Consider the following 25,190-nt stretch of genomic DNA (forward strand, 5'->3'; position numbering starts at 1 on the left):
GATATTCAGCAAAGATCACTACAGGCTTTGATGGAATAGTTTCAAATGTAAGTCATTACAAAAGACATCAATTCTAAATTATATAACACATTTTAAATACTAAATGTAATTCACCACATACTGTTTAACCTCAAGTGTAAATACTATACAGTTCGAGCCTCTCTTGCACTTCTATCTGGCTTGAAGGAGACTTAGGTCACTTTCTTTCCAAAGTCAAACCCCTTGAGAATATTTTAGCCGGAACAAGCCTTTAGTGTTAAAGAAAAATGCGGGGTCACAGAACGTTAACATTTCAAAATCATATTTTGAAAACACTACAGAAGGCTTTCCTTAAATATACTGGCAGATGGTAAGAGGCGAGGCAGCTACAAGTAACTGAACTGTTTACACTTTGCAAAATCAAGCACAACTAGAACTAGAAAGAAAGGAAGAGAAAGGGAGAGAGGGAGAGAAAAAGAGAAAGAAAAAGAGGAAGGAAGGAAGGAAGGAAGGAAGGAAGGAAGGAAGGAAGGAAGGAAGGAAGGAAGGAAGGAAGGAAGAGAAAGAAAGAAAGAAAGAAAGAAAGAAAGAAAGAAAGAAAGAAAAAGAAAGAAAAAGAAAGAAAGAAATTAAAATGTTGAATAAGAATTTTCCTTTAACCTTGTTTAGTAGTCAGAATGTCTATCTGTTCCTCCACAACTTTCCTCCCCTTTTATAAGAATAACTTCGGTTTTGGTGGAGCCTCCTATAATTAACTGTTTGACTAAAAGCCGAATTTCATGTGCACATGTGCTATTAAAAAATCTGTTAAGAGTTACATTGTCTATCCACTAATTACTGTCACAAACCAATAAACACATGTTTTCAAACTTTTAAAATAGCCGTTGCTATGTAATTAGTTGCCAGTTTAGAAACATTAAATTTTTCAAAATTGGTTTAAATACATGAGACTTGCAGACACCAAATCCTCAGCTACATGAAACCCAAAGGGATATGGAAATCTTTGGATTACAAGTGCAAAACCTATGGCATCAGGCAAAACCTATCATTTGGATGTATTCTTAAATATCATGTGGTAAGATTGAAAAGTGCAAGCCATGGGAGACAAACTGAATAATTACCTCCTTCCTTTTTTGAACAGCAGGAGCTGTTTTGTTCCCTCTCAACAAAAACTTTCCTGACACCTACCACTCTTCTTCCAGCATTCTTAATTACAGACAGCAATCTTATTTAGAAATACTCTTAAACGCTGTTGGGGTGCTGCCTCATGTTTTAAACCACTATCTTCTCTTACGGGGCCACTGCAATTTAAAGATTTTACTGACAGTCCAAAGTGTTCTGTTGCTGTTTGGTATTTCTCTGCAATGTCCTGTTGAACTGTGTCCTTACACGAATATATTGCTTTTGTGTGTGTTACATCTTTGCCTGCACCAAGTAGCAAAAATGTTTGAAGTCAAATATCTTGAAACCAAGAATACAGAAACTACCACAAGCTGTAATAGAAGGACAGACAGATACATTAAATATTGAAGTCCTGAAGATTTTGGCAGCTTAACAGACTATCAGAAACAGTGATACGGTGCTGTCCATGGACAGAAGACTGAAATAGAGACTGTAAAGAGCAGAGGGTTCAGACAGAATGATAGTTTTTTGTAATGTAACTTTCAGTAACTCTGGCACTTTTAAAGAAAACGTATCAACACAAAAATCAAGAAATTCTAACCATACTGTAATCACATACTGACAACTAATAATTAACATCAAGTATCCTTTAAAAGAAAAAAGAAGAGTAAGATTTTTAACACAGGGATTTTAATAGTAATGCATTCTCCAACCAGACAGAAAAGTCACCCTACTTTCTTACCGTTGTCTCTGTTAATCCACCAACAGACACTGAAAGACCCAAAAGCACATAGTATTGATATGTTGGCAAACCCAAAAGCTGGGTGATTCGAGGGAAAGCTTCGGATGAGGCATTCCAGTTTAGAGTTTCTGTCTCTGACCTGGGGAAAGAAAAAAAAAAAAAAACAACACAAATGTGTGTGCATTGTCTTTCATCTCCATACAGTCCTAAGATACCTCTCTCAACCTCAAGCAGCACCAGTGAAGAAAGGCTCTGAATTACCTAAAAAACAAATTAATCATTACCCTAATTATATGAGGAACATACAAAACAATGCTTCACTTTGCTGGCCGTGACTGAAGTTATGTTCAACTTCTTGTCCTGTTTCAGATAAGGGATTTGAACCACAATTTCCTTTTCAAAAGCACTTTTCTCTACACTAAGAAAACAACTACTCTTTCTTGCATTCCATTCCCTGTTCTCTCCCACCAACAGCTAGTTGACAACTGATACAAAGAAAGACTTAGCCCAGGAAAGGCTGACACAAACCCACTACAGATCTATCAGTAGCCTACAGACAGACCACTTTTTGAATTACAGGACGTTAAGACTGCTGAAACAAACAGAATGAGGACACAGAGATGGATATTGCTTATATCTCAATCAAGTGTGATAATCACCATTCACAAGCAAGTTGCTCTCACTGTTTCTCTCTTGCTTTAACTAGAAGTTCCATCTTGGAAAACTACTGCGACTAGAGCTTGGTTAGAATAATAGAATTCACTAAAAATAATCATTCTGATCAAAGCAGTGTTTTCTAGTAGGGGGAAAAATTTAGGAAGGGGGAGTCCCAATAAATTCAAGCTTTCACATTATGAAAAGAAAATGAGATTATGAACCAGACATTTCATAAACAGCAGGCTTATCAAAGCCCAACTAACAGTGTATCTGTTTTACCAATGGTCTCTCAACTATTTCCTAGGAGGAAATTCTTCACTGTGAAGGTGGTCGAACACTGGAACAGGCTTCCTACAGAAATGGTTGATGCCCCATGCCCAGGCACTCATACTGTAAGTTCTTTTGACTGTTTTATACGTTTATGCATATTCATTGAACACTTCAGCAAAACTCTAACAAACAGCACCAAATGTTCCTCAATAAAATATATAACCATATTATGCATTTGGCACAGAATTTCCATCAGATTGCTTGTGTTAGGTTAACGTTGTGCATGCATCTTATTTTCACTGTCTTAGAAAACCTTTTTCAATGTATTACCTTGGAAATATCCTCTCTAGCTCTTCTCGATGAGGTATGTGTGGAACTGGAGGACGGTCAAAATGTAAAAGAGTAAGGAACACAGATCCTGCATGAGCTCGAAATTTATCAATTTTCTCAGCTGCTTGTTGGGCCAGCCAGCACATAATCTGTTTGCAACTACAAGAAAGAGAACAATTCATCACGTAATACAATGAGTGGAACATGTATTCAAATTTTAAATTGTTGCAATTATATCAAAAATACTCTGATATGAAACTAGTCTGGTTTAACATTTTGTAACAAATGCGCAAATTATTTCAGGTATCAACATGGTGACAATGTTTGGAGCTTTGTCTTCCATATATCAGTCAAAAAATGCCATGACTCTAGTATTACAGTGTTTGATACCACATACCACATTTAATCTGAAAAGATACAGTAGTGCTTTATGGATTGGATGAACTACTACATTTCAAACAGAAATAGAACAGGAATCTTGAGAAAAACACATTTTCAGTTATAAAACTGCAGATATACTGGTGCATAAGGTCTATCCCAAAATCACATATATCCCAAATGAGGATTCAACTCTGCCTAGTTATTACCTATACCCAATTTTGCTCACATTCATAATTAAACTCTCAGCAACTATGTTCTTCAGGCCCTTTACAACTTCAGAAAGGACATCTAAGATAGTAAAAACAGCTAGAATCCTTCAGTTACAGCAAAACCCAGAACACATAGAATATGTGATCCTTTCTCTTTTGATCCAGCTGGCAGCAATACTCTTCTATGTTGTACATGAATAATCTCTCTCTGCAACAGAAGGAAGCCCCTGGACAATGGGCACTGGCTGAGTACCATATATCCACAGAATCCAGTATTTTTCTTCAGAGTGTCTCAACTCAAGAACTAGCAGTCAGTCACTTGTTTTTAGTGGTGAAGTTTGTTCTTATTTTTAAATTAGAAATTGAACTAATTGAGCTATATTCAGCTAACCACTGGATATGCTCTATCCACAAACCAATGCCTATTGAGAATTATTAAGAAAGTTTTGCTGCAACTCAAGCTAAACTTAAAAATCGGTAAGTGTTCTTTCATTTACTGTTAGAAACACTAAGGAATACTCATAAAATTCAGAATCTGAAGCTCAGTGTAAATTTTTTTTTCCTGTGTTTTCTTATTAATAGTTCTATAAAGATGACATTAACGAAAACAAGCTTATCTCCACATTTTATTACATTCCAAATTAATGGTGCAATCCTCTGGGTAAGCAGGTGAATTTGCTTTTTATTTAAGTGAACAATACTGGCAAGCTCCACAAAGGTTGCAAGTATAGCCCAAATCTCACAGATGTACTGTATTTGGAAGGTGAGACTTCCACCCAGTTTATCTCATTCAGGTTAGCCTCTCTGAAAAGCGAACACAGTATTCTCAGCACCTGTATAGGTGCAAACTTGATGCACTTCTGTCATACTCAATAAAGGAGTAAGTATACAATACATAAGCAATGCTTTCTTGTATGGACTGGAATGTACTTGTACAAGATAAGACACAAAAACAGAACAGGTAGCATACATGTTGGCATTAATTAACTCTGCTTCATTCTGAACCAGCAAAAGCGTCACTTCCATTAAACTTGTCATAGCAGCTTTACGTACCCTGTTGAAACAGAAATACATTCGAGCAGTTACATCAGAACTTACTTAAGTAAACACAGCAGCAGTTAAGTTCAGCAGACACTGGCAAAAATTTAAACAGGTAGAAAACATTGAAAGTATTGACCAATGAGAGCAGCAATCATATTTATGGGAGGAAGAGGAGTGTGTACAACTGTATGCACACAACCAATCCCCATTCCATAAAGCAAAGCCCTCGTTCGCACTGACAGTACAACAGCCATCCTAGTTTCCAGGCAAATCCCCTGCCTGACCATCTTGTTTTTCATTCCAGCCAGATACCATCAGGTTTATTCTTTATTTTAAGAAGGGTAAAATTTATAACAATTAGTATTATTTAGTATGCAATCAGATGTTTTTAAAACAAAGTGCTTTGTCTGCTCCAAATAATCTTCTAAGAATGCTAATCCCCCCATTTTCACATTGAGATGTTTGAGCACTATTAAAGTGTCATATTCTTCTGAATTTTTAAGCTTAACGCTTCCAACGATAAGAAAAATAGTCATTCTGAATAGCTTGAATACATATGCTAAATAATAATTAGTTCTGTGAAAATGATCAGCTGAAGTAAAATTAGGATGTGCTTGAAGTGCATCTTCAAGTCCAGGACCAACATGTTCATCCTTTCTCAGTAATAATTAAAATATAAATATATTGAAGTTTATGAAAAGGTACACCTGTCTACTGTGAAATTACATACTCCTGTTTCAAATTTCCAAAGTAAACTGAAAAGAGTTGCCCATGTAATCTAAAACTGGGTGGGACATTTGTCATAACAACAAAAAAGGTAAATTACATCATTTTTTCCTAGGTAGCTTAATACAAGTTTGGCAATCTTTCATCAAAGGATGTTTTTCTACCTTTTTCATATAATATCTGACTTTTAGATAGTCTTGTCTAACACCTGTAGACAGATTGGACAAGTCCCAGCAAACAATCTGTCAAAAGAAATGTAAAGTTTGCATATGGAAAGTAAAGTTGGTTAAACTTTCCCACGATTCCCTTAACGAAAGATAAAAATTACACACCAAAGAAAAGGCCTCTCCAGAGAAATGGCAATTCTCCCCCTATCTTTCCATCTTAGTCAATGGTTTAAAAGAAACAGAATGAGAAAACATTCATATCTGAGAGGCCACAGAAGTATTTAGCAGGCAATAGTTTGCTAGGAGAAAAGCTTCCCCTTCCCCCTTTTAATTTACATGTTTCATGACTTGATTTTGGCTGGCATTGTCAAAGAAGCTTTAAAAGAATCTGGTGCTCAAAGCACATTTGAATTTTAATGGCTGTTGGGAATTTAATTTCCTCAGGATTTCTTTGAAAATTTCCACTTTGTAGAGATGTGTTTTGTTTTGTTTTTAAATTAAGACATAGACAAAAGGATTAACAATAGGCATGGGGAACTTACCTGAGAGCTGTTACATGTGGAAGTTAACTTGAATAACTAATTATACTTAACCATCTTCTTTCTTATCTCTTTCAGTACCTCATCTAATTTTGAAAGCAGAAAGCTTTCCTAAGCTTTCTGCTTTTCCTCTTCGCTTTCTCTGACTCACCACCCTATATGCTTGCTCTTACATTTTGTTTCAGCTACACTTGTGTCACTATATCCTCTAAGCTAGAGACTCACTCACCTCCTTCTTGCTTTTAGACAGCTGAGGAAGAAGGTGAGGGAATGCCAAGATACTTCATCCCTTGCACAAGCTGGAATGACCTGTTCTTGATCCTTATAGTTTGCATCTTTGCTTCCTCTTCTAAATTTGAGATGTCAAACACACCTACTCTTCTCTGATTTCTTGTCCTGTTATTTCCCTTCTTCCCAAGATTTTTTTTGAATGTCCATTTACATTGTGGACTCCATTCTCCACACAACCTTGCTGTCATACTACAATTTTAACAATGAGGACTGAAGGCTAAGGTGCAGGGTACATACAAATAAATAACTAAAAGTAAAAAATGTAAATAAACAAAAAGTAAATAAATAAAACTACAAGCACACATATTAACTCAGGCTGATAAAAGTAACTTTTTTTGCCCTGTACAATTTTAAAAAACACATCTGCAAAGACTATTGTGAATAACCTAAAGGTTGCTCCAGAATGGGACTGGTTTGCTTGCAGCAGGGAGGAGGAAGCAAGTGACTGAGACAGATGTGGCCACAGAAAGAAGTGTGCTGAGGAACAAGGCACCCTCCCACCCCTGCCTGCAAGGTACACCTAACTTCTTGCCCACTATAACCCTCCCAAGTCAGCAATTACCATCACAGTTTGCAACCACCTTCTATGAGCTCTGCCAGCTTTGCTATAGCCACAATACCCCTAGTTTGGAGCCTTTTCTTTCAGTAGCACTCTATCACTCCTCACGCGGGGAGTCTTAGCTGCAACTTTCAACAGAATAACCTTAAATATTTATATTTTTAAAATTAAATTAAATGGAAATTATGTTTCATGTTTGTGTACTACCATTAAAAACACCCTTTGCAGAAGAGGATAGTAGCTGTAAAGTTTTTCTAAAGCATTTCATACACTCTGCCAGGCCAGGATTGAAACTAAACACCAAAGCCCTTTGTGTGACTCAGCACTGTTAGACAAGAGCTTCTTCAATAAACTGGAAAATAAGGAAATCTTCTCAACCAACAAAGTAATTTCATACCAGTACTTTTCAGGCACTTCCCCTTTCCTGCAAGGGATGCAATAAAAGCATATGCAGATACTAGATCTGAAGAATCAACAGGTGGTTAATTTACAGTCCTGAATATGCACCCCTGTACCCTGAGATGCCTCACTTAGTTGGCACACAGGTAAGTATTTTGGCAATAGCTTTAATCTGGCTAATTTAGGCTGCAGTCAAAATGTGGTGGTTGCATTTCAGTATGTGAGGAGCCTGAGTTCATGGTAAGGTAGCGTTACATGGCAGGCTGTTCCACTGCATCTTCGTAGCTGCTATTGCTCACGCAAACTACACTGATGCTATTTGAGTTATGCTTTCCTGTGTTGCAGACATCTGACTTGAGTTTTGTAGACAGATTAGAAACCACCACTCACATGCAAAGCTTGCCTGTGGTATATTTAGTGTTTACTCAGATAAAGAAATGGAATATCGGGGAAACACCAGCATCTATCAAATATATAGTACCATGCCATTATTATATGATAAAAAAGAGTACTACCCACACTTAAAGAGGACTGATACCATGTGTACAGAACTGTACCTAAAAACAACACACATCTACATACTTTCAATTTAAAATTACTGGTTAAGACAATAAAATTAAGAAGGTTTTGTCAAAACCTGCATTTTATTCAAAATCAACTTCTAACAAGTAACAGACAACTAAAATTAATCGATCCCATTTCCTTTACTAAGTTAATGACTTTTCTATACAAGGATTAAGTGTTGCTGTTCTGATCCTTCTACACAGCATCAGAAGTCTTGTATCTGAGACTAACAGACACTGGATTTATTCTTGAATTGGGTTAATTTAATAAGTTATATTAACAAGCACCGTTTTTAGGCTGGGCGCATTTCTGCTCATAAATACATTCAGAGAAGTACCCTGACAAGAGAGCCTGTATGTTGCCCTTGTACTCATCTGATCTCCAAGTTTTGTATTTCACACGGTTTTCTTACCCCATAGCTGCCTTGTGGAATTCTACAGGATGAAGTGAATAGGAAATCTTCACTATCGCTCCTTCAAAGATTGCAGGAACTTCTGATCAGTAAATGATGTTAAATACCAAATTACAGATTCTTTTGAAGTTAAACACAAACCCAGGGAGGGACACAAGCCTTAAGAGTGCCTCAGTTTCATCAGTTTAGAAATTGCCTTTTCAGATCAGTATTGCTGAAGGAATACAGAACACCCAGATGAATGCTATCTTTTTAAAAATATATTACAGAAACTGTGAAGACTGAAGCACATCACAAAAATACAACTGCTACTGACAATTTTATACCTCTTACTGTAAACTTCACAACAATAGACGTTTAGAAGTCATAACAAAGTTATGATTCCATTATTTTTGAAACCTAATAGCTGCATTCATTGAAACTTTAAACTTACAAAAGAGTCAACAACACCATGGCACTTTAATTTTTTTTTTTTAAATCTCAGTCACTAACCTTGAAAATTTGTCACTCACAAATTATGCAACTGCTCCCTCTCCTGGCAAAAAAAATCCCATGAACGTACAATAGAACAGCTCAGTAACTGAGCGCCAATATATTATTTCAAAGAAACTAGAAAAGATGTTTTAAATCACTGTTTTTTTCAACTAAACACATTTCTAATATTCAAGAATATCATCCACAAAATAAGAACAAGGCAAAACTTCAGTTTCATGTCTTATTAATTTCTGAAGCAAGGGTCAAAAAATTCTGGTCAGCCTTTCCTTTCACCTTCCACATCTCTTACCCCAATGTATTTCTACCTATACTCAATTCTCAACAAGCTTGGAGTGCTTATTTTTAACAGGTTTTCAAAAGACTTTTTTTTTTTTTTTTTAATTAGGCATCAAACACGACAGCTAAGTTGAAGTCCCCAGTTGCAAGGCATCTTACCATCCTCCAACATCTCCTCGGCTGTCTGTGGTGTAGTCAGTCACACCATTAAGTAGCGTAGCATAAATCTGAGTAACATTGTCTTTGCAGACATATTCTTCCTGAGATCCTTCTCCCTTTACGCCTACTGTCTGGCAAACCCTTTAAAAAGAGAAAATGAAGTGAAAAAATTAATGCCACAACACTAGCAAGGGGAAAACATTAACATCATAACTTTGTCCTGTTGCTTAATAAACTTCCCTGGACAGACAGTATTCTAAGCACCTTTTTTTGTTTGTTTGTAGCAAATATTACACAGTATGCAGAATATTTCTGAGTCTACAGAGTTCTATTTGAAGATTTCTTATCAGTGTTAAGGTTTAAAAACAAAAAACACCAAGGCCAAAAACTCAACAGATAAGCAGACTGTTAGTATGTCTATAATACTACAAAAAGGAGCATGTTCCCTGTGCCTGTCTGTTTCTACACTCTTATTACCATGAAGTAAGCAAAAGAGCAAAGGATTAATATTACGTGCACTGAATTCAACATTAACAATTCTTTTCACTGAAGGCATGGGTAACATGTGAAAGAGATTTTTCTTCATTGTAACAGTTTAAAAATTTATATGCTATTAAACTATTAACATTAACTACAGTGTGGCATGTCAATACTAAAAATATTTTGTAAGATAAAAAGTACAATTTCTTTAAAAATATTCCATTTTTTTTATTGAGTGGAAAAAAAATATTCTTCCTTCTCACTAAAGCTCACTAAATTGCTGCCCATGAAAAAGGTGAACTTTGTAATATATTCTAGCTATTCGGCTAATTGACTTAAAAAAAAAAACATCATCAGAGTCCGTATTCCATCATTAGATGTGTGATAATCCTCTGAACCAAAGACATACTGAACAACGCAGAGACACATAGTTCCCCACTAAAAACGAGTATGTCATAGTGTAACTGATTTCAAGAACTATGCTGTGAGCTTGCATCAGAAAGTGGAATGAACAGTAGAAAACATCTAGAGAAATAATTAAAAGTTGATAAAAATAAAAACGATAAACATACTTTGCAATTGCTATTAGGGCATCTCTTCTGGATTGTGCAAAGCTCACATCTTCAGGGGAAATTATGGTAGCTTTTTTCAAACCTTCCAAAACCTGAAAAAAATTGAGATACTTAAAACCATTATATTATTTATGATAAATGGCCTACACTTAGAGGTGGATTACATATGAGAGAATCAAGCACACAACATTATTCGGTTTCTCACCATGACCTGTCAATATGCCTCAGTTCTCCCTTTAGACAAGTGTTCCATAGCAAAGGGATAATTCAGCCTCTGATTTTACCATTAACACTACTAAAGCAGGACTAAACTTTAATTACTAGAATCTACGACTAGCTAAACTCATGATTTTCTGGAGTTACTTTATATTACAATCCTCAAAACTCTTTAACAAAGACCTTTAATTATGATCATTATTATTTATTTGATTACGATCATAGGTTTCATTTGAAATACGTTGTGCCCTCTTGTGATTAAAACGATCACATTCTCTCACCTGTTGGAGCCTGCCCTTTAGCAGAAATCTTGGAAGGGCCCCAAGAGCTAGTGAAAAGCCACAACGAATCATTTCCTCAGTGTTTTGTAGTCCTGAAATGTACCGTGTCACCAGCTCATCTACAAAAAATACAATTGCAGAGTGAAAAGCAACTACCACATCATTATCATTAGATATTTTGCTAACCAAAAAATAAAAAAGAAAAACAGAGCAGCTAGAAAAATGTATAGTTCATTGAACTAAAATACAGAATATCTTACATTTCCTACAGAAAAAAAAAAAAGGAAATAAAAATTAAAGACATTCACTGTTTCATGAAGAAATTCTTATTTTTATTTTTATTTCTCATTTTCTAAATATGAAGTCTGATATTTAGGCACACTATCCCTAATCATTCAGAGAAAAACAAAATCCTCCATTTAAAAAATTTAATTTTTCAAAATCCAAAAAATAAGTCGAAGTATGAATTTCAGTGTAAACACAGAGGAACAGGTTGTCTTATATTTACAGGTCATTATTTTTCATGATCAGACAAACACTGTGTTAGGAAATTTTTGTCTGGGATGGATTTGTCAAGGTCAGTTACTCAACTGTTCTCCCCAAAAAAAGTCTTTTTTGAACTGAAGATTCAAACACGCAGATCATACTAAGCAATGAGATAAATTCATGTTACTTTATATACAGAAACAAAAGAGAAAAAAAAAGCTGGACTTTTTACAGGAGAAATCAAAAAGTGACCACTTGGAAGCAGTGGATGCTATTCTCAGGGTCTTTGAATTGCTACATGATGAAATAGGGACAACGGCTCTGCAAACACTAGCACAGAGGAAAGGAATGAAAATAAATCGAAGTGTGTATGGGAAAAGAAGGCTCAACGAAGAAGTAAAGTGGTATGAAGATGAAAATGAGGATGAAAAAAAAAAATCTCTGTATTTCGAGTGTAGTCTTCATCACAGACTTAACAGACAATACTTCCTTGACATGATTTCACAGCTACTATATTAAACTCTACTGTGAAACACAAAGGAATGTAAGACAGTTCAGAAAAAATTCTAAGAACAACCAAGACTGCTGCAGAAGACACAACTGGCTCAAAAAGGAGAAAGGTGGTCTTAATCGCTTTATTGAATATGTACTTTATCATCCTCAAAAGGAAAAAAAAAAGAATCAGAGATCCCATGAAGATTACATAATTCTGCCATTGCTTACTGTCATCTAAGATTTAAATGATTGAGCAATATTTGCTAGAGGAAGAAAGATTAGTTACCATAAGAAACTACACTTTAGTCATAACTCACGACTTTTTTTTTTTTTTTAATCCCTACGCAATTGACAGGCCTTAACTAGTTCCTCACATCAGGAAACCAGTTCCCTGTCCAGAGGTTAGCAATACCTTCATATAAGCACATCTATTATTTAAAAACTTCCAAACCACTGGAGTGTAAGAGTCTTGAGACCACAGGAAGATGCAATGCTTGCTTGGACTGCAAGATGATCTTAGACAGTAAGACTACTACCATTGTCTCTTTAATTGATGTAACTTTAGGACTGATATTTTAGGAAAAATGTCAGAAAATTAAGAGACGACGAAAAATTAAAAATTTTATTCTATCTACAAATCTGACTTCAATTATGTCCCTAGACTATCATGGCTATATGGCTAGTTTGATTCTTCGAGGCGCACAGTAGATGAAAAGGTAACACAGAAAAAAAAATGACGTTTCACAGGCATCCAACAGTACAGCATCAAAACAGATGTAGCCATCTATTGCATGTTCTTCCAGTACATCCTCTCTCCCTCTTGATTTTGAAATCTGGCTGAGTTTTCTGCTCCACTTTTACAGAAGCTTGAAACTCCTTACTTAGATAAAAATGTGTTACATTAACATTTCAACTTATTTTTAGCCTTCTTCGTTTGACGGAGCATTGTCTCCTCCTGCCCAAAGTGTACTGTTTTTACAAACATTACCTTTTCATGATTTTTTTAAAAAATCTCCTTCTGTACCACATTATACCTGTTCATGCTGCCAACAAAATAAATAAATAAATTAATTAAAAAAAAAAAGCAGGCATGCAGCACTGAACCTGCATGAAGGAAAGGGCTTTTTTTTTTTTCTAAACAAGAACATAGAGATTTATCAATATATAAAGATTTAAAAATCAAGGCTAAAAATAGGCTGCTTTTATATATCAGCCATAACTTCTTTAGGGCATGTATTGCACGTTACTCTGTATGAGATAGGTATCTAGCTCATTCTTAGTACTACCATAATGGAAGTAAATAAGAAGGTATTCCGTTACCTGGCTTAGGCATGATACATGACTTAGGAATGACAAAAAAATAAAAATAAACCATTGTTTTGTAAAGTATATATAATTTCACTGTAACATTTAAAAACACAAGAACATAAGTACTGTTATTCTTAAAGCTAATATATATAATCCAGTGATCTGTCTCTAATGGGCACAATACAGTTTGATACTTGAAAGAAAGCAAGGCGCATGAAAACCAGAACGAAAAACGTGTTAATTCATATACCCATAAAAAGTTTAAGCCTACTCCTGTACTACTTAGCCAAATCCTAATCCTATTCTTCATATACACAGTTAGAAGAACTGTGTGTCTTTGTGAGCCTTCTCTTCTTATCTCTGACCCGACCCAGGTGCAGCACCTCGCACTTGGCATTGTTGAACAAGGTTCACATAGGCCCACTTCTCAAGCTTGTCCAGGTCCCTTGGGATGGCATCCCTTCCTTCTGTGTGTCAACTGCACCACTCAGCTTGATGTCACCTGCAAACCTGCTGAGGATGCACTCAATCCCATTGTCTATACTCTTTGTTTCACAGCAGGAAATAGAAAAGCACTTGTTCACCTCCAGTCTAAAACAAGCAAAACCCTAAGGCATTTTCTAGACTTTCAGTTGGTTTTATCATTCTTTCCTGAAGCATTTGAAGGTCCTTTAAAATTACCGATGCTCTCCCCACCCCCATTTTATCCAATACCTCCGAAGTGCAAGTTAGGTCCAGCCCAGTATTTTCTACCTCTGCTGTAAATATGAATCATTATTACCCTGTAGAGCTGGATCAGCTTCTCCCTTTTCATTGATGTAATACTCATTACACAATGCAGCCAGTGCAGAGACTGCAGATTCCTGTAACAAAGGCAAAATTGTGAACTTAATGCATTTACTATATTAACATACTTTATGATAACTGTGCTTAGAGTTAAAAGGTTAAGAAGAAAGAGAGTAGATTAAAAAAAAATATATTCCCTTCAGCTACTGCCATTTACTTTGCCATTTTACATATTAATAGCAATGATACTTATTAATATCCATATTCTTGGGATACAAGAAAACTTAAATGATACACACAGGAGTCCTGTACAGCTTCTTAATTCTGTTCTCAAAGACACCTCAGACTCGTTCTCTATGTAAAATCAAGGACTTGAAAGAGAAACGGCATTCATCTAAATAATATTTCAACTACCACAGGCATTATACCAGCAAAATACAGAGAATTGTCTAATTACTGTAGGTCCCTCACTTTCTAAAGAGAACAGTTTTCACCTTAAAGGCATGAAGTTATATTACAAGAGTGTACTTCATGTTAGAAAAAAGATGACTTTTCAATGTCTCACGCACTGCCCTTAAAATTGTTTCTCTCTAAAATATATATTGAAATGACTGAGAATTGACATTCACTAAACACACTTTGATTAATGTTAATTAATGTTAACCAAACAAGTCAAAATTATCTACAGTCTATAATGAATTTTCCTAGGCTAAATTTAGAAGTTCCAGTTATAAGACATATGATTCTTCGAATAAATTGCAAATACCAAAAGAATAGTCCAAGAATTCAAATTTTATCTTTTAATTTTCTTCAGTGATTTGGATACATTCTAGTCTACTCTGTCTTCTGAGGAAGCTTTCAAAAACAAGCTACCAAATACCCGCAATGACTTTTTATCTTATTTTAAGAAATTAACAAAATGAACAAAGCATATTCAAATAGTCTCTGCGACAGCTATAAACTCTAACAGAGCAGATTAAAGTTATCTTTTTAATTTAGAAGAACCTTTAAGAGTGGTAAACATAGTAAACATACATATTATTACTCAGCAAAATTAAGGCAAATAACTGGAGTTGTTAAGACCATGTACATAAAAAAGCCTGAAATATATCCATCAATGTATTTAAAATTCAGAATTAGAGTAGCTCAAGAGCATATTAAAAGGATTTGTAACAGTTCAATTGATAATTTAGGCACACTGTCCCAAGTAACTTGTTGATTCACACAGATTTTCTCACTGTAACACTCCCTCAGTATATCAGGCCTGAGGGCACTATCCAGAGATGCTTTTTTCTTCTCACAAAAGTTCTCTGAAACCATTCAAAAGTACTACAATCAACATATCTTACACATATTACAGATACATATATTATTATTCAGCTGATTTCTTTAATATTATAGAGTGGCTAAAATAGACATTTGATCCATGGTATACATTTTGAGAAAGGAAGTGTAAGATTTAAGAACTTCATATTTATATAAAAATGGCATTGGACAGCTTAACAATAACATGAATTATAATTGTAGTAATATACAAAACAAAACAAAATTATTCTATATAAATTAGAAGAAAAATACCTTATCAATGTAACCAGATGGCAGACAGCAAGCAGCTTCAAGCAACCATCAGCGACTCCTCACTGCCAGCCCATTATCAATGCCAGTGACTGTCAATTTGTTTAAACACGCACGCAAGAACAACCTTTGTGGTAAATATTCAAGCATTAAACAAAAAGTCTCCTTTGAATTTTGGAGAAGGAAGAACTACTGTACCTTTATATGCTGTCGTGCAGTGCTTGAAACAAGAGGGAGACTTCTTAGACTGTCATTTATTAACCACTGCCAGCCCCCTGAAACGGTAAGGAACATACACGGTATTATCTTTCTTCCTTTCTAAACTTCAGCATTTTCTCTCCTATACTGCAAAGACCAGCAATTATACGTATTTACTTATTTCCTTGGTTTTCCAAAATAAACGAGGTTGTGACTCTTAGCCAGTACAGCTACTCTGGTTTGTTTTACAAAGTACACAGTGCAAACATTGACTCTGGTCATACTGAAAACTTAACAGGAAAAAAAATTGCAAACAAAACAAATCTTCTAATAACATTACCATTGGTTGCAGTATTTGTGTATCTTTTTGAAATTTTGATATTTGTTAGGCCACCCAACCTTGCTGATCCTCATTGCTCCTTTGAAAAACATAATTCACTGATGTATTATAGCTTGATGATAACTACTGAGATAAGGAAAGGTTATTTAAAATACCACATACCAATTATTGGATCTCCTCTAAATGGCATTCTTGATAGTGACAACTTTTCAATTAAAGTGCAGACTGTAAGAAAATAAATTTGACAAACAGATAAATACAAAAAAATGACAAATTGCAGCTACTTTGAAGATACAGACACATCAAGTTACATACGCATTAATTTTAAATTGAAGAAAATTTGCAAAGAGAAGTCCAAGATACGTCAAAGAAGAAACTGAAAGGAAATCGTACTGGAGATTCTTACATATAAAATAGCTACCATGCAGTAATTGCTCTCTGACATGAGCTAGTCCCATCATTCATGCAAAGGCATTGCTTGCTGGTACGGATTCTTTCGCCCCAGCCATTTCAGGTCCGTATGTACCCATTGGTTAGCCTTGTGTTCCTATACCAGTTTGTAAATGGCAACAGCTTACTAACTACAATACTACAACTTGGACATTTTTAATACTGCAACCACTAAAAACAAACAACCAAACAAAAAAGACACACAAAAATCATTATAATATGTGAACGGTTTTCCTACTTAACAGCATTTTTAAACCTTCACAGAGTGAAGCAGTGATCTGTTTACTACACAGAGCTAGGAGCTACCAAACTGGATGGAGCTTTCTTTCCTTTGATATTCGGAATACAAGAAAAGGATGTAAGAACTAACATTGCTTTATTATTTTAGATCTGTACACTTAAATGAGTTCTGAACTTACAAAAAACATTTGCAGAATAGTATTTTTTGTGTGCGTGTTTTAAAGATGTTTGGGGGAATAGAGATTAACACAGAAAACATTGCAAACTTTTGCTATGCAGCAGATCAACAGCACTGCTCAAATGAGAACTCACTGCTCAGACAGCACACTATCACTCACCTCCTGGTGATCAGTTAAAATAAGACACAGATCAGTATAGAATGATTATCTGACTGCTTTAGAGTTGGTGGAGAGGACAGAACAAGCTACTATATAATGCCACCTTCTTGTTTTGCTTTCCGCCCACAACTTTATCTTTGAATCTTACTCCAGGCTCTGTACACTGTTCACCATCATCTTCATTTATAACCAACTTACTGGGCTCCAAACCTACTCTCCAATTCAGTCCTCACTATGGTAATGTCTCACAGACTCCACATGCTCCGACTCCATTCAATATTGCATGTCAGCTTCTTTGTTCTGATATTTATTCACAGACAGATTAAGTACAATGTGACTAAACCCAAGTCTCTTAGGGTACCTCCTCAGTTCTCTGTGCTTCTTTTATGCTCTATTGTGGTTGAGACCATCATCTTCATTAGACATACGTGCAATTTGTGGAACATTTTTAATTCTTCTCTTATTCCACCTACACAGCTATATCATGCCAAAACACTGCCATTTTTACTTCTCAAATACTGTGAAATATTCAGCTGCTTAACAGCTGAAACACATTATAAAAACCAGTAGATGTAAATAACTATTCTTTTAGCCTGTGTTACTGTGTCACATCTGTAAACTTATTCAAAGATGCAGAGATCCCTTTGCCCCTCCACCCCTCCTGTTTGACTTGATACTGAAGCTTCTTTACCCACTAACTTCGAAGATGTGAATTAAGTCATCCAAAGCCAGAAACTGCTATCCAGCACCTCCTTTATTCAACCTATGAACAGGAAACTAAGTTTGACATCGCTTTCTGGATACCCAAGCTACCTCCTTCCTGCAATGTCCTTACTTTTTACAGTGTTTTAGTACATAATGGTCATTGAAATCCACGTGAACTCACCATCATTTATATAACACAACCCTTTCCATGAACTGTTGTTTATATGGTCTTTATTCTTCACCTTTGCACACACACATATTATGATAATTGATTAATTACATGATCACATCTGCCTTAATGAAGAGATCACATCTCTTCTGGAGAGGAACTGGAGTATATGAGGGAAGGAAGGCAATTCAGCCCTGAAGAAAGTTAGTTCTGTGCAAAGAGTGTCTGACATAAAACCAAGAACTACCTTCAACTCTTACACAAACACGGTTATTCACAAATATGCTGGCAAACAATGTTCTGGCATACCTGACTTTCAATTAGCTTTCAAACTTTGTATTTTTAATTACTGTGCATGCTCTATTTATGCATTCAATGCAATGTATGTAAAACAAACTGAAAAAAGTAAACAGAAGAATTCATTACTGCAAGTTCTGCCTTCACACCCCAGCCATGATACTTACCAGCTGGTCTCATCAGTTCTCCACCTAAACCCCTGCAAAGCAGAAACAGAGGCATCAGAGCATAACCTATCACAAGCAATCCGAGTGCACTGCCTAATGCAAAAATCAGACTCAGCCATTTTAGAATGAAAGCAGTTCACAACGTACCTTCATCTTTTGTACCTGACCAATGCTAGAATACTTCTTTTTAAATTAACTGTTTTCTTGACCTCAGCATGATTTATACAAAACCTTTCTGAATATTTAACTTTCTTCTTCCAAGGAACGCAGACCCAATCTTTCTAATATTAATGTGGATAATAAGAGACTGTCAGGTTCATTCTTTTCTTTTTACTCGCCTTAGAAGCATTAGAAACCTGCGGAACTTGCCACAGGATTTTTCAGTCCTACAGCTTCTGTGAGCTTCTGACTTGCACAACTGAAAGGCAATTACATGCAACGTTTTAACAAAACCTTTACCTCTGGAACATTAAATGGAAACTTCACTTACCAGTTCCCATTTTCACAAACATTAACTGGTTCACTTTCCTTACAAAGTTTCTCAACCTTCTCTCTTCACCCTCCTCTTCCTTATTAAAGACCTCTCAGAGCTGATTTTGCATTCATCACCACAAGAAAGGTGGTAAAAAAAAAATCCAACACATCAGAAAGGAGAAAGAAGTAAGTGGCTTAAGATGTTTAAGACCTTCCTGAAAAGAATGTGTGTTATCTAAGAACGGTCTTACCAGCTCAGATCTGAGGCCTATCTAGCCCAGTCTCCTGTCTGAACATTAACCTGGCCACTGACGGCACCGGGTTAAGAGAACGTTTGACACCATGAAGAGAAAGCAGACAGGGAGAAGCATCCTGGAAATTGCAGGGCCTGTTTCCATTCTGCAGCCTCTCACCTCTTTGGGCAGAGACTTGTCTCCTCACACCACTGAACAATGTCTGCTGGTTCCCTGGGTATCCCCAAGGCACCGTGAGCATTGCTCGGAGTTGTTCTGCTCAGTGTCACCCTCTGTGGCATCATTTTCCCATTTTCTGAACCTTTGACCCCTGCCCTTCCTTTGGATATTTCCTCCCTTGGCTCCTCATTCTTGTCTCCCTTCACTTCTGCTAGAACATTTCCTCCCTGAGGTGTGCCAAACCCTTAATCACCTGTTTGTACGGCTCTGCTCTGGCAGAAACTCCCAGCAAGGGGGAGGAACAACAAAGGCTTTTTGTTTATATTATTATTTTTTTTTATAGAACCCTTTTCTTCCCTCCAACCTCCCCACAATAAAATTAGTAGCTGCGCTCACAAGGCAAACTTAGCAACCCTAACAACTATTATAACTTTGTTCTCCAATTTATCCTTTTATATGAGCTTCAAAAGCCTAAACATTTTAAACAAGTTTTTCCATTCCATACAAGTAGGTGCCTCCTGTTACATGCACTTGGGTTTCTGGCTGCTCAACATTTTCATTGTTTTTTCAGGTAACGCAGAGCTGCCAACTCCACAATATTCTCATTTGCCATGGATCAGCAGTTCCTTTAATTGAGAAATTTTTGCTTTTGACAATCAATTCATTAAGCTCTATGCAATAATCTACAGCTCAGTTTATCACCATCGGAAGAAAGCACAGATTCCACATCCCCACAGTGATAGGTTCTTTGTATTATCTATCCCATCTTCCTGCCATGCTGTCTGCTCTCCAACTTTTAAAAAATTTAAATTAGAAAACAAAGAAGAGATGTAAGGAGTTGATACAGTGGCAAAAAATAGAAGAATGATGTGGTACGGCCTGCTTCCTCTTCAGTGTTTCGTTTCCCTTCGTTTTGTACCTCACCCCTTCCTTGCCTTTTGTCTGTTGTCTTACTGTAAATGAGTATAAAATAATCATCTTGTAAGCTTGTTTGGTGTGCAACAGAGTCTGCTGATGCAAGGATTCAGATATGGACTTCTGTTCTAACTACAAAGCAAGAACTGAGTCATAAAGGCTGCTCTTCTCCACTTCTACAGACTGCCAATAAGGAAGTCAGGCCACTCAAAGCTACTCTTATGCTAATAATTTGACAGCTATCCCTTCCTTTGGTATTACATCAGCTTAATTTAATTTCAGAGTTTAGAGCTTCACTGAGGGTTGTTGTCCCTGCGGAAGAACGAAGAACAATGACACAGGCTTGCACAGTAAGATTTCCACGTAACACAGAAACTATAATCAAATCTATCTTCGAAGGCACTGTGATCCTGGGTGTTCTTCTCTGCAAAACTTTTCAAGTCATGTCCTGTCCACACAGCACAGTATGGCTGTCAACATATCTATTTTTGTTTCCTTTTCCACAACTCACATTTATTTTGCTTTTAGAACTGAGAATTCAGCCATAACCCTAGATCTTTCCCCAGTCAGTGTTTACTTTGTCAGACATGATGTGCATCTCTCTATTAACTTTATCTCGCTGAGTAGTATTTCACTAAATTAAAAAGATAGAGATCTACCTAATTCAGAGATTCTGAATTTTGCTGTAGAGTCAGTATTCTCTCTTTTTTTATTCCAAAGACACATCCACAAGTTACATCACATTCTTAGATGTACCTGTTTCATGGTTTAATTACTAATTCAATTTGTAAATTGACTGATGCGGTGCCCAGGTTCCATTAGCTGCTAAGCATTGCTTCCTATGCGCAGTTCCACAGCAATGCCTCTCCACTAGAAACATTTTAGAATTCATTACAATCAATTCATGGAAAACAATCAAAACACACAATCCCTTGTAGAGCCAATGGATTAAGATTGCTGATCTACATATACCAGTATATATTGTAAAATTATGCAGGCCCGAAACAGAATCAATGGTGCTGTTTTCAATTATTATTTTATTTAAAACTTAATTTTCGGGACAAGTTCAGAATTCATCTTATCTTTAAGATTATAAAAGCAGCATTAACTGAAGGAGTTTGGAGTGAATAGCATCTATGTTTTCATAAACATCTGAATCTGAAGTTAAAATTACTCGAATATCTGAAGTGATTCAATTGCAAATACTCAATTTCCAGAAAGCTAAGAACACTTGCCGAAGTATTTTCATCTCCATATGAATAGTAACCGATTATTTTCCATGGGAACAATTTGTCCCACACAGAATTGAGGTATCTTAAAGGCCCAGTTTATAAATTTACAGCGCTTTGAAAGTACAAAATGTCTTTATAACAAGGTACACAGAGGCAGCAAGTGATACCCTTAAGCACAGATAAATAAATAAAAATCCATGTATTTAATAAAGCTGCTATTGTCATCCCCTACAGATGCAGAAATTAAACAATACTAACCTTAGAAACACCTATTTTTAGGTTACTGTAAATTCATATGCTGGGCATACACATTTTTTTTTATTGTATTCTAACACTGGAATACTGCATGTGAAATCCTGGCTCTATGGAATAAGAGTTTTCCCAGTGCCTTCAGTTAGAGGCAAAAGAATTTCACCTTAACAGCTCTTTCAAGTACATGAAACTATATAGTACAAAGTGTCATTTTGCAACAAAAAAAGCTGAGCACTGGATCATCCAGCAAATAGCAGTAAACGTCTCTTAATTCCTTTTTACGTGACCTTCCTTCCCAATCTCAAATATTTCATTGCTCTATTCAAACCTTTAAAGCTGGCCTGAGTATAAAGCATAGCACCACCAGCCACGCGTCAGTTAAAAACAAACAAAAAAGCAGTTTAAGTAATCATTTTATTTTTTGCAATGGTACCTAGAGCACAAACTCCTAGAACCACCATGTTACCAGATGCAAAAAATAATTTAAACTCGAAATTATTTTTAAGATGAACTTTGTTGCAAGGCTGCAATTATTTGCTGATTAAGTTTATATGCCTAAAAAGCTCTTTTACATAAATGACTGCCAAGAAACACATTGCCCTGAAACCATCAAGATTTGCTGCAAACTTAGGGGTCTTTGAAATGAGAAGTTTGTCTTTTGCCTAGTACCTGTCAACACCTACTGGCTACCTTACTCTTTTGGAAAAGCTGAAACTCTGAAGATGGCTGTCCAACTTAAACTGGCTGCTCTTTTAAAAATCAAAAATCGCTCCTCTCACATAGCTGACTGTAATACATGCAGCCCGTCTCTCCATATGTTAAAAGAATGAGATCAGAGCAAAACTCAGCGTGCAGCACATTGCACCAACTGAATCATCCCGTGTGGGTGTTGCTACCAAACACTGTGCTTCCTGTCGCATTCTCCTCTGATAGGAACCCTGAAGGCCCAGTAAGAGAACATTTGCTGAAATACAGAAGTGCCATGCAACCACCTGGAAGCGCAGTCTGTGTCTGTAGCACTTCCATATCCATCCCTATGTTATCTCGTTACCCAATTCTGTGCATTAAGACCTGTATTACCAGACTCAGAACTGGATACAAGAAAGGAAAAAAAATCTGAACATTATTCAGGTGAATGTACAGTCAAGAATCCTGTATCAGATGACACATTTTAAAGAATCTGAACAGAACTACTATTAAAAAAATAATTTTTTCTTGAGGATTTTTCAATGCTGAAAATAGCACAAGGTCTTAGGTGCATTACAGAAGTGTGCGTACTACAAAAAAGGTTCAATGCTGGTTCAATGGAAGTAGCGGTATACGAAATCAGGCTGATCATTAACTGTTTAAACTGGCAGACCGACTTCCTATCCCAAGTAAGACAGCTTTTGACAACACATGCCACATTTTTGTGTCAAGTTTTTTATGTACAAAAGTAATGTTTAAAGCAAATAAGATATGAGCTTTTTTTTTTTTTTAAATAACTCTATAATATAGCCCATAAAGCACAAAACTGACAAACACTCTGTTGAGCTGGTATGTTTTGCATGGCTTCACTGACTTGCTATAATTAGTGACCATTTAATACAGAAAATCAGGCAATACTCAGCTGGAAGTGCACATGCAAATGCTTAAACCAACCAGCTCCTCAAGACAAACCAGTGCATCAGATGTGTCAGAAACAGAACTAATGAAAGGAAGTACATGCTGGATGTGCCTGGACTTGCATTCTCCTTTTTCAGCATACTACGTTAGGTCCAGAAAAGCTTTTATATAGGAAGACGAAAAGACACTAACATTTTTCAAAGATGTTAATAAAGTAGAAGACAGGAGTTTCTGCAATTAGCATAAACAAATTTGATTACTTCAAATGTTCTCAAAATTGAGAGACTGTGCAGGGAAACTCAAAGCCTGTCTCCTGTCTGAAGGATAATTTATGGACATCGCTCCAAATCAGGTTAAAGACATTACCAGAGCTGCTAAACAAAGTAAGATGGATAGTTACATGAAGGTCTCCATTACAGCACTGTGGCGTTAACTTTTTTGGCTTGAGTTACTTCGATATTCAGTGGAATCCTGAGTTAGGCAATTAAGGTCATCACAGCCCATTTTGCAGTTCAAAACATATAAATTACAACTTCCATAAAAATAACAGAACTTTAACAGTTTACTTCCTTTTCTTTCTCATAGACCAACGTAGGTTATGAAAACAGCTCGATCAACACATTAAGATCCATTTAGTACAGAAGAAGAAAGCTGTTTTGTTGCCAGAAGTGAAAGTGAAATATCTAACAGTCAGTTGAGACATGTGACCAGACCTTTTTCATTTCAGGAGTTTAAAAACTAGAAACACAAATAAAACACATAGGTTTTCAACATTCCTTCAAGACATTATTACACTGAAAATTCCCGGTAGCAATTTCTTAAATGGAAATCTTTGGAATATTATGTGCAACAATTACTCATCACAGAACAAGTTTGGCTTGTTTCACTAAATGCTTGCCTAGCAATACTCAAATTGCTGTTTTGTTTTTATAACCTAGTTTATTTTTCTTGTCCAATTTTAAAACATTTTATGCATACCAATATTGTAAAATATGGATTACAGTAGACATCTCTGTCTCTGCCTAAGTATTAGAGTAAACAGCAATGAATCAATTTTGCTTGGAGTTGAATTAGAAGTCTTATCTAGGATGAAAACATTTCTGTAGGCATCTTATAAATACCATTAAGTGCAAGAAGTGCACATTATGACAAAAACAAATTACACCCAAGCTCCACCCTGACATTAAAGAATTTATGGGAGCCAAGACAGCCACCCACAAAGACACTAATATACAGTATCAGCATTAAAAGTATCCTCCAGTAAAAGCTAACCTTGGAATGCAAGTTTCACATCAGTACATATACGCCTCAAAAAGCAAACATTAATATTTTTTTTTCAGGAAGACTGAGGATACAAAATCTTACATAAAATTATTTAAAGCATAATTACACACACAAAAAAAAACCTACTTAAGATTCTACAGTTTCCAGATACAACATGTGCAAAGAAGTGAACTAGATAAGTGCCTAAAAGCCCACACAATTTGTCAGTTAAAGAAAAAAACTCATTCGCATATACAATCATTATGGAATACAAATCATTAATTATGTTTTGATTTCCTTAAATTTAGGAACAAACCCTGAAGTCACATACCAGTTTTAATTCACATTTACTTAACAGTTACTTAGGCAAGCTCCCTTTATTTCCTGGAAGCTTCAATAAATAGGAAATGAAGAACAACTCAGGGAAAACTCATTTTCATTTTCTTTGGCTCAAGAACTAAAAAATTGTATTGAATCTCTTGTAATACTTCTGGCCTAGTCATTACACAGCATGGAGAAAGTAATTCTAGAATTTAGCTAGAAGCTCCTTTAAAAAAAAGACAGTAAGTTTGTACTGAAAGGTTATTTCTGCAGAGCTATTTGAACCGTACAAGT

General features: G+C 35.9%; 1 protein-coding gene across 2 annotated transcripts in view; it reads right to left on the minus strand.

Annotated features, from left to right (window-relative positions):
* TBCD (tubulin folding cofactor D) overlaps positions 1-25,190 on the minus strand; it is a 129,796-nt gene that overhangs the window by 22,832 nt on the left and 81,774 nt on the right. For both annotated transcript variants that reach the window (XM_040530895.1, XM_040530896.1), the window contains 10 exons: positions 18,422-18,453; positions 16,218-16,280; positions 15,716-15,792; positions 13,938-14,019; positions 10,868-10,986; positions 10,371-10,462; positions 9,319-9,459; positions 4,661-4,744; positions 3,101-3,259; positions 1,844-1,982 (listed from right to left, as the gene is read on the minus strand). In XM_040530895.1, coding sequence (XP_040386829.1) covers positions 1,844-1,982; positions 3,101-3,259; positions 4,661-4,744; positions 9,319-9,459; positions 10,371-10,462; positions 10,868-10,986; positions 13,938-14,019; positions 15,716-15,792; positions 16,218-16,280; positions 18,422-18,453 — 988 coding nt within the window. The remainder of the gene's footprint in view (positions 1-1,843; positions 1,983-3,100; positions 3,260-4,660; positions 4,745-9,318; positions 9,460-10,370; positions 10,463-10,867; positions 10,987-13,937; positions 14,020-15,715; positions 15,793-16,217; positions 16,281-18,421; positions 18,454-25,190) is intronic.

Source organism: Cygnus olor, chromosome 18 (genome assembly GCF_009769625.2).
Source record: "Cygnus olor isolate bCygOlo1 chromosome 18, bCygOlo1.pri.v2, whole genome shotgun sequence".
In the NCBI taxonomy this organism is placed as follows: domain Eukaryota; kingdom Metazoa; phylum Chordata; class Aves; order Anseriformes; family Anatidae; genus Cygnus; species Cygnus olor.